We start from the raw sequence: 14,409 nt of genomic DNA, 5'->3' as shown, positions 1-14,409 counted from the left end.
GACCCGTTCCTGGGCCTGCGGTCAAGGAGATACAGCGCTGCAGTGCATCATGCCAGGCGTCGTGTTCAGCCGAGCAGAATGAGCAGACCAGGTAAGAGTGCTGCGGGTCAAGTGTGATGCGATGCATAGCTGCGTGCTACAAGACCGCGTCGATGGCAGCCAGCGGAGCGAACAATAGCGTGGTTGTCGTCGGTCGATGGGGATGGGTGCGAGGGACAGCTCCGAGACGAGAGGATCGACGTGAGGTCTCATCATGTCTCATTGGCGCAGCTTTATGCTTTCCACCCGCTTGCCGCCCGCTTGAATTTGGTGAATTTGACAGGCGGGAAGGAGAGCCTGGTTGCGGAAGGCACAGGCCACGTGGGCCGAGGCTCATTTCATGACATCCACCACCACCTGCATCCACCTCGCTCCGCAGTCCGCACGTCGCTGGTCGCTGCCTGCTCATCTCTGATGGGGGTGCGGGCGCGAACGCGGATGCGGGCTGCTACCCTCATTGTTATTGCCCGGCCAATGGCCCGTGGCGTGGTCCTCGTCCTTCCACCTCCCCGTAGTGACTTATGCGATGTTCGGCGGCGTTCGCGACGGCGTGGAAGCTGTAATTGGATGATGGCGCTAGCGCTCTGCTCTGCTCTGCTTGGCAGCCTGCAGGCCTGCTTTGCTCAGCTCCCACCTACTCGGAGGCTCGTGAGGGTTGTGAGTGTGCCGCAAGACAGGCAATGCAATGCGTAGCTCTAGGCTCTAGCTCTACTGCAGCTCCATCCATCATCATCGAAATTCCCGAGCTCTGGCCCTGAGACGCGCTGCAACCGCAACCGCAACCGCAACGGCCAATGCAACCACACCTCCTGACGTGTCCCACACGCGCCTCCGACATGGCGCCCACAATGGAAGTCGGTCAGAAGTAGTGAGGTGTGCGCCTGCTTCACCTGGTCGAAGCTGCGTTCAAACACTCTGACAGAGCTGGCCCGGATTCGATTGCGTTAGGCCCATTATTGCTGCATGCTCTCAGGGATCCAGGATTACCGGCTGCTTTAGCCGAACGCCAGATTCTCTCATTTCTCTGGAATCATCAGCAAACGCCCTGCCAGCACACTCGCGAAGGGAGCAGGCCATCTTTCTCCATTCGACGCATCGGGCATTCCTCTTGACTCTTGCCTTCAGCTGTGCCCCTAGACAAATGCTGCGTGTACGAAAACGCGAACACTTGACTTTCATACCCCGGGCTGTGACCAGGGTCAGCAGATTAGATGCTGCGATTCCTGTGCTCAATAATGCTCATCACTGGTCGGGCGTGTGTGTGAGCATCCGCGTTCTCGTCACAGGATAAACGGTCGATATTGCACGCCAAGCACAACCATGTCCCTCGTGAAGGCGATTTGTGACCAGATCTGGAACCTGGTTGAAAGGTGCTTCGATTAGCACGAGTTCCGCAGTCGTCAGCACACCGCAACACCACCAGTGGGCCGATGTGCCTTCTTTAAGCGGGAGACGGGGCGCATAATAAGTCGGTAGAGGTGGGTAGCACAATACGAGTGCGAGTCTGAAAGTGGACAATTAACAAATGTTCAGGCCCCGAATACCTCGTATTGAATTATAGATAAGTGTTGAATTATCTATAAGACAGTAGATATCGTATTATCGTCTTATAATAGCGTGTCTTATACTAATTATAAGTATTTAAGCCTAATTATCGATTTCCGCGCTCTTAGTATAATCTCGTAACCTTAGCTCTTGCCTATACCTTTATATAGACTGCTTCTTGCCCTTGCTACTAGGTATTATTGTATTATAGACCGCCTCGATACTACTAAAGACACTACTACCGCCGGCTATACCGCTTAATCCGAAGGCCGCTACGAAGATATAGTCGAAGGGCGCGAAGAAGTCGAAGAAGGCGGCTAAGAAGGACAAGGCGTAGGCTAATAAGGTAAAGGCGAAGCGATAGCGCTAGGTACCTTATAACTAGACGGAAGATTAAATAGAAGAGATACTAGAAGCGCTTATCGAGCGGATTACGAAGTAGAATAATAATTAAGGGTTTCTAGAGTTAGATATAGCGGACGTCGCGAAGGAGTTAAATACTAAGTTTAAGGTTAATATTACTATAAAGCAGGTACGTAACAAGTTTAACGCCTTCCGGCTATTATAGAAGAAGTAGAAGGCTTACCTTAGAAGAACGAGCGGTTAGTAAGGATAGCCGCCTTACGCCGAACTAGACGTTAAAGAGGCCTACTTCGAGGCTTATCTAGAAGCGTTACTATTTAGAGAGAATTTACCGGACTTCTACGATAAGCTAGAGGTATTGTTTAGTAATTAGTTAGCGATAGGTAAAGGCGCGTTAAAGGCTAGCGACCTTACTAAACCGCAAGAGGGCGAAACAATAGCAGGAGATAATAAGGAGGTTATTACAACCGAGGAAGATTAGCCTACGTCGGATAAGGAGGGCTTACCGCTCGAGCGGTCGTCTAGTACTAATAGCAGTATTAGTAGAGGTAGGAAACGACGTTCTAACCTATAGAAATAGGCGGTTATAGCCTCTTAGAAGAAGAAGAAGGAAGATAAGATACCTAAGGCTCGTTCTTACTATACTAATAAGGTAACTACTACGCTATCTAACCTCGAGAAGCCCTTATAAAGAGCAATAGCTTCTCTTACTACTAGTAGGCAGTTTTCCGCTTAGCCGAAGGACACTATTATAATAGCCGCTACTCGAAGGGCTATAAACTACGAGGGCATCCAAAAGCTGTCCTTTATAAAGCGGATAAGCATTATAGATCTAATAGAAAATGAAGGTACCGCCGGGCGTATTCTCGGGTGTCTAGACTATAATCTCGAGCTAATACTAAAGTACTTATTAAAGAAGAGAGGCAAAGTAGATAAGGAAGAGGAGGAGGAGCCCTAGTCGACTATAGCTCCTACTATAGAAGTACTAGTTCGACCGACTCCTAAACAAACCGTAGGACTAATAGACTATTAAACCTAGCAAATAATAAGGCAAATAGACCCTTAGAATATACCTCCGAATTACCCTATGCACTAAATGTATTATAGGTACGGGGAATACTTATTGCCGTCGCTCTAAGAGATAGGGTTTAGTAGTTAGAATAGGTTTAATTAGTAGTAGAATACTAATAGGCGAAGCGTATTCTATAGAATACTACGGGGTTGTCTATACTATAAATTTGTATAGAGGTATTGTTAGTTTTTGTATATAGTTATTAGACCTATAACCGTAGCTGCTATTACGAGCATCCTCGTTAATGTTTTAAGCCTAAAAGACAGCTATATTTTCCTACGAGTGTACTAGCATATAAAGCTAAGCGCTAAGCTTAGCAAAAACTGTTAATTTGCGCTTTATTACTAGTTTCCTTAACAACGCTATAACTAATTTTCTTCGTTGTTTTTTTATATAAAGTATCTGCTAATTAACTCTTAACTGCTAGGAACTTAGAAGAAAAATAGTAGTGTTTCATTTATATAGGGATAATAGCGATATAGCAATAGGTATCGGGTTTTAACGCTAAGCTCGGAGCTTTCCGCTTTCTTAGTCGAGAGGACGTAGAATAGCGTCGATAGTATAACACCGCCTATAGAATCTAACTAAAGTTCTAGAAAACAGCGGAAACAGCGAAATAAGGTAAGGAATAGCGCTAAGACCTAATTATACGAAACTACGCTACGATTTCGTATACGCTCCGTTCTACTACTAACTTTACTATCCTCTCTTACTAATAATATTATTAATCGTCTTCGTACGGATTGCTACTCTCCTACCTTAGTATATACTCTCGCTATATTGCCGTCGATATCTTGTCTCTAAATACCGCTATCTTGCTTCTTATTACTATTAATAAACGGTCTATATCGGCGACCTCGTCCTTAGCGATATTATCCTTATTAAAGCTAGCATCTCGATCGTCCGGTTGCTATTAAAACACTTTATCTTCCGCCGCCTGCTTATAAGCATTAATAAAGTTATTTACGGCGTAGAGAGCGATAACAAACCGCGCCTATTAGATAGCCGAATACCCCTTATTTAGCCTATGCCTTAGTAAGAAGAACTGCTCCTTTATTATACTAAATCGCCGCTCGATATAGTTACAAAGCTGCGAATAGCGCAGATTAAATAACTCTTCCTTCCGCTTAGGCCTTATCTTAGAAGCGTTATAAGAAGGGTATATTAGCAGGTAGATAGGGTAGTAGTAGGTACGAGTAGTATTCGATAAGGAGCTAGGAGGAGAGGGAGGAAGGTAGGCAAGTTAGCCTATTACTAAGCGCTAAGCCCTGCCTAAGGTATTAAGACCCTAGCTTTACTCGAGCCCGGTTACATGCTAATTACGTGTAACCTCTTTAGTCCTAATATACGCTTCCCTTCTAAAGGCCGCGCCCTCGTAGCCGGTCTTTGTTCTAGTCTTAACCTCTATTGCTACTAACTTAGCAGGTCTAATAGGCCGCTTAGTCTGCGCTAAATTAAACGCACAACTACCGATTATATAACTATATTAAACCTTACCTCTAATATAGCACAATATGTAACTCTAACTGCGCTATCTCTATATATAATAAACTATAAAGTAATATGTATCTATAAGAATTAAAGGCCTTCGACTAATTATAATACGAGCGCGTCTTCCCTACTATAATAGGTAGACGTACGAGGTATTGCAGTACTACCTCCGTTCTAAGTAATATCGTATCGAGTTCTTTACGTCTACTCTTAAAAGACCTAGCAATGTCCGCTTCCGAGGGTTTGTTCTTGTTATTACGAGGGCTATTATTTACTTTTTAGAAAAAACACAGCTCGTCTGGTTTCTATAAGTAAAGGCTATTATAAGTGTAGTAGTTAAGGTTCGCCTCGCTTAAAGGGTTAGAAAGATCGAGGAGTAACCTATTGTCCGCAAGATCGACCCTAGCTAGCTTAGCTCTATAGTTTTGCCCTTAGTTAGTCTATTAGTTACTTAATCTTTTAGGCGGCTTAAAGTTTTGACTTAGCCTTAAAGTTTTAATTAAAGTTTTAATTAAGGTACCTTAGGCTCGTAGTATAGGTAAGGTTGTGTCTATAGGCGTAGCGATAATAGTAAGTAATATCGATAATAGCGGCGCTAGTCGTCTTAGCGCTAACTTTACCTTGCTTTCGATTTCCTTCTTCGACTAATAATACACTCTATAATACTGTTACTAATATAGCCGCGCCGGCCGTATCGCCCTTTAGTATAAGCGTAACGCCGTCGTTACTATTATTATTACTAGCACTATTCGCCTACGCGCGCGCGCGCCTCTATCGACCGCCTAGGCCTTAGGGTCCCGATAGGACGTAGAAATAAAAGGGGCGTTAAGAGGAGGACCTTATAGGGTGCGCTAGTAAGGAGGTAGATTCTTTAAAAGAGTAGGCGATTAGTTAATAGTTATAGTGCGCTCGTTAGTACTCGTTGCGCGTTCGTTATCGTAGTATAGTTTTATTGTCCTTTGCTAATAATTAATTGCCTCTAATTAGTTAGCTTAATAGCACCCTAGGGGTAGCATTATTCCTAGGCGACATTATAGGCCCTTAGCCTTCTTCTTGTTCTTTATACTAGTCTAATACTTATCTAACAACTTAGTTATGTCCTCGAAGGAACCTTTAGCTTCCTACGAGTCCTATTTAGGTAGATAACCTTGCTATCTTAGCAGGTACTCCTTCTTGCCTTACCTAGTGCAATGCTATAGAATACATTCTATAGACTATAGCTCCTTACTATCCGCTAGTATGTCTTCGTATTCTATAGGGGCTTTATCCCCTTCGCGTAGGTAGTACGGCTTAAGGAGGGATATATAGAAGGTGTTATAGATAGTATAATAGGGTAGGAGCTATAACTAATAGGCCTATATGCCCTTAGCCTCTCGAATGCAGAATAGGCTAATATATCTTAGTGCGAGCTTAGGCCTTGTTTTGCTATTAGGTAATAGGTGTTTACGGATGCGGAGGTTCTTTATACTAAGTATAACTATATCGCCTTGCTTGAAGGTTATTAGTATATAGCGCTTATCGTAGTAAGTCTTTTAGTACTCTTAGGCCTTTACTAGCTTCTTAGCTATCTTAGTATAGATTTCTCGTATCTTCTAGATACGTTCTATTGCCGCTAGCGTTTCTAGTACTTAACGCGCTTCCTTTTCCTTACGCTCGGCCTCGAGCGATAGTAGGTCTTATAGTATAGCAGCGTTTTAGCCTATTATAGCTATATAGGGCGAGATCTTAGTTAATAAATATATACTATTGTTGTACACGAATTCTATAGGCTATAGGAGGTTAACCTAATCCTCGGGGTTCTTATTAATATAGCTACGTAGGTACTACTATAGGGTAGCATTCTACCTCTCTATTTAACCGTTAGTCTATAGATAGAAGGCTATTAATAGCTAATACTTTAGTCTTAGCTATAAGCAAATCTCGCTCTAATAGTAAGATGTTAGTATCGATCTACGATCGGACACGATCCCCTTAGGGGTTCCCTAATAGGTACAGAAGATATTAGTCTATAGCGCCTCTGCTATATTAATAGTAGTCTAATCCTTGCGAGTAGGAATATAGCGAGTACCCTTAGTAAATCGGTCTATAACGACTAATATAGCGTTAAAGACGTCTTTGCTTCCTCTTCGCTTAGTAGGGGGAAGACCTATAATAAAGTCTATTATAAGCTCTATAAAAGGCTTCTTTAGAATAGGGAGTAAAGACAACTCGCTAAATAGTAAGTGCTTTAGTGCTTTAACTCGCTAGCATACTATATAGGTCTGTATATACTCCTTTATATACCGCTTACTATTTAGCTAGTAGTATATACGCGATAGTAACTCGTGCGACCTCTCTATACTATAGTAACTAGCGAGCTTACTATTATAGTGCCTCTTTAAAAGCTCTTATCTAATCGATTGTTTAGCGGGGATATAGTATCTGCCCTTAAACTTTAAGTAACCTTTGTCGTCGATCGACTAATTACTCTTACTAGATCGAGTCGTTCGCCTACTTATAAGCCTATTAATACGGTTAATAGCAAAGGCGTCCCTCTGCTAAGTACGTAACAGCTTATCTATAAACGATTAACTATCCCTATTTATAAGGTTATTTAATAGTACCCTCGCTATTAAACGAGGTACGCATTATATACATCTAATAGTACTAGCAGCTAGAACTACTACAACCTCTTCTATAGTACTATCGCTATATAGACTATTACTATAGATAGCAATGTCCTTAATCGAGTTATTATAGCTCGAGCGATCTACGTCCTTCTTAACGTATACTAGAAGAACGACAACTCCGCTATAGTATTTATTGCCGCCGCGGGGTCCGGAAGTCCGCTTATCCTACGCTTGCTTATTAATAATACGGGCTATAGCAATCTTATACTATAGGGTTAGAAACAATGAATTGATATACTAAGTCTCGCTATCGTAATTAGGTCGCCTCGATAGGCTATTAGTAGGGTTACTTACGCCTAGCCGATATAATATATTAAAATTAAACCCGGCGAGGTAGACGGCCTATCTAGCCTATCGACCTATAACCCTTATAACCTTAGTAATGCTACGTAGGTTGTTATAGTCTGTATAGACCTGAATTGTATACTAAGCACTATTAAGATAGTAGCGCTAATGCTTAAAGGCTTCTACGATTGCTAAGAGCTCTTACTCGTAGGTCTTATATCGACGTTCTATATCGATTATTTTTCGTAAAAAGAAGGCAATCGGGTGCTAGTAATAGTTATTATCTAATTGCTATAATATAATAGCCGATATAGCGAACTGTAAAGCGTTAGTCTTAATTCGGATCTGCTTGCTTAGCACGAAATAGTATAATAAGGGGACATTAGTAAAGCGTTGCTTTAGGCCGTTAAAAGCGGCTTATGCTCTATTAGTCTATTTAAACTCTCTAGTTAGGTTGGCCTTAGTTTTAGTAAGCTTAGTTAGGGGTATTACATACTATAAATAGCTCTTAATAAAGCGACGATAGAAATTAGCGAAGCCGAGGAACGACTGCAGTTCCTTAATCGACGTAGGAATAGGCTATTTAGTAATAGTTTTAATCCGATTAGGATTAGCCTTAACACCCTTAGTTAATACGAGGAAGCTAAGGAAGGACACCTCCTTAGTAGCAAAGGTGCATTTAGAAGGTTTGTAATATAGTTTATAGGCTCGTAGGCGGTCGAGGACCTTACGTACCGCGGCCTAGTATTCTACAATATTAGGTAAATATATATAAACTAGAATATTATCTAGGTAAACTATACAGAGATAGTCTAATAGGCCTAAAAGGGCTCGATTAATGTAGGACTAGAATATTGTAGGGGCATTAGCTAGGCTAAATAGTATAACTAAGTATTCGAAATAGCTATAGCGAGTACGGAAGGCTGTTTTCTATTCGTCGCCCTTATAAATGCAGATACGATAGTACGCATCCTTAATGTCTAGTATAGTATAGTAGTAAGCCCTAGAAAGGCGATCGAGGGTCTTATTAATAAGAGGGAGTAGATAGCGGTCTTTAATAGTAATAGCGTTAAGCCTACGATAGTCGATATATAGGCGTAGGCTACTATCCTTCTTTAGTACGAATAGGATAGGTGCACTAGTAGGGCTATTACTATACCGAATTCGACTATTAGCTAGGTTTTCCTCTAGGTACTTACGCAACATAGCAAGCTCTCGCTTACTAAGGTTATAGAGGGGGCTAAAAGGAACCTCCTTGCTCTCTATAATATTAATCTTATAATCCGTCTCCTTAAATATAGGCAATATCGATGCTAGGTAGTGTTTAAATATATTAATATAGGTCTTTCGGATAGGCTCTAGTATGCGAGCAAGCTAATTAGGATTATTAGGGGGCACAGGTTTATCGTTATTACTACCGAGCAGGTCGGCAGTCGGATTAGCTAAGGCAGGTGTTAGGTTGCTAATAAATAGGACCCTAATATCGTTAGGGCACTTGCTAATATTAATGTGTTTAATGTCCTCTTTCCTAGCGATTCTAAATCGCTACTTCTAGAGGCCTAGGTCTATAGCTATAGCGTAGTACTTAAGAATAGGGTTACTAATAACAATATCGGATAGGAGGCTGTCTATGTCTACTACGTAGGCAGTAAAGTCTAGCAGGCGCTCATTTCCGAGGTCGTCCTTTAGAGCTATAGGAATATAGTAGGCCCTATAGGTTAAGTACCGAGCGTTATTAAACTAAGTAAGGGTTAGTAGGTTAGTCTTCGGTAGTTGTCGAAGGTCTAATTACTTAGCTAGGCGATAGCTAATAAGGGCACTAACTGAATTTCCTAGATCTAGTATAACCTTAGTTTAATAGGTAGTGCCCTTCGTATCCTATATAAGGCAGGAGCGTATTATAGCTAGCACAATGTCGATAGTCTTACGCCGTACAAGGCTAACAGTTAGTGCGGCGCTTACTCTTTTTTCGAAGGTTAGCCTATAGGGGTAGCGTTAGCCGCTAAGAGATGCTTTCGGTATTTAGCGGAAGCACGGTCAATTCGGGCCTAGTCCTTAGGTTTGTCGCATTAGCCTAGTAAATAGCTAGTGCTATTATAATTGAAGCACTTCAATCCGGTTAGAATACTATCGTAGCTATTATTGTTAGTTAAGCGGTTAGCGTTGTAGGGATACGAGCCCCTTCTACGACCCCTATCGCGGCCTCCTCTATATAGCCGCCGGCTACGGCCTCTTCTACGATCGTTACTGTTCCTATTATTAGTATTATTGTCCTAGTAGGAACCTTAGTTTCCTCCGCGGCTACCCCGGTTACTACGGTTAGTACTAGCTAGTCGGATTCTTAATTCTAGTCGCTATTAGAGCTAAACAGCCCGTTCGGCTATTTCTACTTCGACTATAAATTAAATACATATTAGATTAGCTTGTTCGAACACGCGGCGACGGTCTAATTCGAGGATAAGCTCCTATCTAAGTTTTAGGCGTATCTCGGAGATCTATATAGAATTAGTCTTAGGCGGAAGGTCGTCTTTAAGGGTTTTTAAATAAGCCTCGAATAAGCGGGCCGATTAGTTAGTCTTTTGCTTAGCTCGAAGGTACTAGTCCTAAGCATATTGTTGCCTTAGTATAGGGTTTCTAAGGGTGTCTAGCATAATAGTTTTGTAGGTTTGCTACTAGATAGCAGTCTAGTTATTAAGGGAGTCGAAATAGTTATCCTATATACGCTTTAGGTCGCTATTAATATACTATATAGCGTATACGACTAAGGAATAGTCGTCTAGTAGCGCTCTTAGTGCGTTGCGCTAGTTAAGTTTACAGTTACGAATATAGTCGTTATACTGCTTCCGACTAGAGCTATTAAATATAGTATAGTCCTTAAGTTTAGTATCCTTCTTTTAGATAGGTAGTAAAGAAGGTCCTACTATTAGCTTAGCAGTAGTTATTAGAGATTCCTAGAGGCGGCGAATCTCGAGAAGATTATCCTTTAGCTATTGTTCTTAACGCAAGGCAGTAAGCCTGTTTTAGGTAGCTTCTTAAAGTCTCGCTACTAGTTAGGGACTAAAGGCTAGCTAGCTATATCGACGGTTAATAATATTGTTAAGAATATCGTCGATAGGCAATTCTAGGTCGTTACCTAGAATTGCAGGTTCTTCTTTAGTAGGTCCTATAGTAGGCTCTTCGGTAGGAGGCACTTTAGCAGGTGCTTTAGTAGGCACTTTAGTAGTAGGCACTATACTACTAGCGTTGTTATTGCTAGCGCTACTAGCGGTAGCACGGTTGTTATTGCTTCGTAATAAGCCGGCTATTATAATAGGGGGTAACACTAATAATATATTATTAGCCCCTAAGATACGGATATAGCGGAATTAGTAGATATTAGTCTAGTACGATTAACTTAGTATAATAGGCCGTATAGAAGGCCTTGCTTAATAATTAGTACGGTTGTTTCGATAGAATAGTACGTATAGGTCCCGTTCTTCGGGCGTAATATAGTTAGATTAGTCTTATTCGTAGCTATACCGCTAAAAGCTTAAAATAAGAACTATCTAGCTACTACCCTTAAAGGGTAGATCGAATACTATATAAGAAGGGTATATTAGTAGGTAGATAGGGTAGTAGTAGGTACGAGTAGTATTCGATAAGGAGCTAGGAGGAGAGGGAGGAAGGCAGGCAAGTTGGCCTATTACTAAGCGCCAAGCCCTGCCTGAGGCATTAAGACCCTAGCTTTACTCGAGCCCGGTTACATGCCAATTACGTATAACCTCTTTAGTCCTAATAAGCGTACTATTCTCGAAGGTAATAGCGCGTTCTTTAGTATAGTACGAGGGTATATTTAAGGTTCTTTAAATAGCTACTATCTACTAGATAATACCGCCCCTTCGGTATTCTTAGGCCCTTCCTAATAGCTAATTGTAATATAGTGCTATCCGCCGCCGAGCCCTCCTATCTAGGCAATACGTATATAATTATTCCTTCGAAGTTATAGTACGCTAATACATTCTACGATATACCTCCTTTACGGTTACGATAAGCGCCTAGATTAGACACCTTTACTGCTTTAAAAGGGACATAAGTACCGTTAAGAGCGCTAATACAACCCGAGAAATATAGCTAGAATTTAGGGTTATCGGATATCTCGCGAGAGGTCGGTTTATTGCCTAGCTACCGCGCCTTGTCTCTAAATATAGCATATAATAGTCGACTAATCTTAAGAATAGCTCTTCGACAGCTTAATAGCGAGTGTTAATACAGTCTACGCAGTTAGCGGTTAGTGCAGCCGTACGCGGCTATATTAAGGAATATAACTACTTGTTCCGCTAGACTAATTCTATAGCCTCTAGTAAGGCCGTATTCGTCGACGAGAGTGCTAATTAACGCTTTAAGAATAGGTTGTCGAAGCCTCGTCGTATTATAATAATACTCCGGCGGTCTAACTAGCATTATCTATATCTACTAAGAGCCTAATTCTAGCGCTATAAGGCTCGTTATTATACCTACTAGTCGATACTTTAGTCGTTCTACCTCTTCTAATAGTATACGCGCTGTTTACAGTATCGTATAAATCGCTAGGTATAGTACGAAGCCTTCGAGGCTCTTAATATCTGCCTCTTCTATCGTTATAGCGACTATTTAGTTATTATAGCAATTATATAAGAAAGAGCAAGGTATATTAGACTAAACTAGAAGGAGATAGAGCCGTACGAGAACAGGCACCTTGCTATTAGCAGTTTAATTATAAAAGCGAGTCTCTCTAGCTAAAGGGCCGCTTTTAAAATTAGCCTATCTAAAGGCCTAAATTATAGATAATTAGACTAACTTATAGATAGGCTAGATAAGACACTTAATTATAGGTATTCAACGCTGCTTATAATGGACCTACTCGTCTTATAGATAAGTGGCCTTAATTATCGATAATTGAGCGCGAGGTATTCGGGGCCTCAGTGAGCGCTTTTCCGCGTGAGCACTGCGGGCACGGCAGCAAATCCGACGTTGATGCCGCCCGGCACCGCACGGCACCGGCACCGTACCGCACCGATTCCTGGCGACGTGCCTGGCTCTTTGCCCAGCTGCGGGCGATGGTGATTTGAGGTGGTCAGGCATGTGGTACTTTGGGGCCCCGGGCGAAACGAAGTTGAGACCGATGCCTCAGCCAGCAATGCTAGTTTTGGTTGGCGCGGCGTGGAGCAGCAGCGTAAGCGGTGGAACAAGCTTTCGAACAGTCGGCGTCGGCGTCGGCGTGTCCATGTCCATCTCCATTCTCTCCAGCCGGTACAGTAGTCGGAAGGCAACATTGCTCTTTGTCGCAAGGCCGGCCTTGGAACGAGCGGTTCATGCACTGCATTGCGTACAAGTCAGACGGCAGCGGGACAGTGCTGTAGCACGGCAGTAAATTAAGATTTGGTAGCGCGGTCGGACACGGGTTTGCAACGGCGAGCTGGCTGCCGATAACCTGGTTATTGTTGTTGAAGGCCACCTTGACTGCGGTAAGCGCAGCCTGCTGGCGCATTCCCTTTTCAGCGCTGCGCTTCGGGTTGTATACAGCATCGCATGCACGCACACGGCCCAGTAGTGCACATGGGACGGCGGGCGACCAAGGTATGCCGCATTTGTGCTCTGTGGGACGCGCGCCTGGCACCTGGAACCCCGTCCTGTCTGGCTGCTGGCCCGCGCTGGGGTGCTGGTGCTGGTGCTGGTGCTGGTGCTGGTGCTGGTGCTGGTGCTGGTGCTGGTCCTGCTGCACGTGGGGTTGGCACACGGAAAATGCCCGCTACATACATGTATTCGGAAGACGTCAGAACGGCCAGCCTGGCCAACCCTTGCTCATTCGCTACCAAAACGCCGTCTACTCTGTCGCTGGTCTTGACGCCTTCGCGCAGCTGCAGCACCCTCAATCCCAGGCCAGGGCATCTGGATGCGCTCTTGCCTGCCTTAGCGCCGGCCCGTGTGTGTCGCGACCAGAGGCATTAATAAGTATACCGCACCGCACCGCACTATCCCTGCCCTCCCACTGCACCGACCGCTCTTTCTCGTTGTCGATGTGCACGACATCGCTTCACCTCGTGCTACGCCTGCTTCTCTTCCAAGCCCCTTCGCCCAAAACCCGTGCCGACGACCACTGCCCGTTCTTGCCTCGTAGCGCACGCATGATCTTCGGCCGCCCCACCATTGCCTCTCAAATACCGTGCTTCCATCCTCTCCAGACTGCATGAGTGCGCCAACCGCCGCATATCTCGAGCCTGTTGCTGCTCTTGGACCTCCTCCCTCGCCAACCATATATTCCCGGCTGCATCGAGGCACAGCGCTCACATTGCTCCCCCGAATCGTCAGATGACGCTCGCATACGCGCCCGGCACACGTGAATCTAAGCATCTATGTCGCATCCAGGCCGGCCGTCACCTCTCCAGCCTCCGTTCATGAGCAGTGAGCCGAACAGCATGGCTCAAATACAGCATCAGTCGACCTTTCCGCCACCAAGTTTCCGGGGAACACCAGAACAGCGCTCCTCAGGGCCGCAGCTGCCTCCCATTCACTCCGTGCCGCCCCTTCGACCAAGTCAAGAACATGCTGCCTCTTCGCTACAACTGCCGCCAATGCAAGTAGCACCACCTGCATTGCCCTCACCATCGAGGCCGCCCACCAGGTCCATCCCAGTCGCCCAACTCCTGTCCTCCAACCCGCCTTCTCCACCACCATCACAGCCGGCGACTGCAGCGCAACAACCAGTCCCCCGACCATCGCCCACGACCTCTGGCAATCCGGCACCTGAGCCTCGCCTGCCACCTCAACAATATCAACCAGCACCACAATATCGCTACGACCAGGTCTCCATCCCGCAAAGACAGCCACAACCCATCTCCCACCAGGAACAATACGCCAATGCACAGTATCCGAGAACGCAGTATCCCACTGCTCGTCCTCCAACAGTGAGCACAGACCAAAGTGTAC

The 14,409-nt window shown here is 44.2% G+C and overlaps 2 protein-coding genes across 2 annotated transcripts; both read right to left on the bottom strand.

Moving 5' to 3' along the window:
* Positions 1 to 21: 21 nt before the first annotated feature.
* Positions 22 to 5,526, bottom strand: MYCFIDRAFT_173729 (uncharacterized protein; the record flags this gene model as incomplete). Its single annotated transcript, XM_007927200.1, has 12 exons — positions 22 to 257; positions 286 to 336; positions 361 to 371; positions 397 to 645; positions 678 to 803; positions 829 to 939; positions 960 to 1,063; positions 1,097 to 1,172; positions 1,208 to 1,262; positions 1,286 to 1,315; positions 1,347 to 1,543; positions 5,513 to 5,526. 12 exons carry the CDS (start codon positions 5,524 to 5,526, stop codon positions 22 to 24), a joined length of 1,260 nt encoding a protein of 419 aa, XP_007925391.1.
* A 6,875-nt stretch (positions 5,527 to 12,401) lies between these two features.
* MYCFIDRAFT_207396 (uncharacterized protein) lies at positions 12,402 to 14,262 on the bottom strand (the record flags this gene model as incomplete). Its single annotated transcript, XM_007927199.1, has 7 exons — positions 13,771 to 14,262; positions 13,606 to 13,747; positions 13,521 to 13,579; positions 13,446 to 13,485; positions 13,018 to 13,371; positions 12,786 to 12,983; positions 12,402 to 12,759 (listed from the first exon to the last, which is right to left on the bottom strand). The coding sequence occupies exons 1-7, from the start codon at positions 13,802 to 13,804 to the stop codon at positions 12,402 to 12,404; spliced, it is 1,185 nt and encodes a 394-aa protein (XP_007925390.1). The 5' UTR covers positions 13,805 to 14,262.
* Between the last annotated feature and the right edge of the window lie 147 nt (positions 14,263 to 14,409).

This window comes from Pseudocercospora fijiensis (genome assembly GCF_000340215.1).
Source record: "Pseudocercospora fijiensis CIRAD86 unplaced genomic scaffold MYCFIscaffold_3, whole genome shotgun sequence".
NCBI classification, from domain to species: Eukaryota; Fungi; Ascomycota; class Dothideomycetes; order Mycosphaerellales; family Mycosphaerellaceae; genus Pseudocercospora; species Pseudocercospora fijiensis.
The sequence above is the reverse complement of the archived record's forward strand: the minus strand, read 5'-3'. Positions and strand labels throughout refer to the sequence as shown.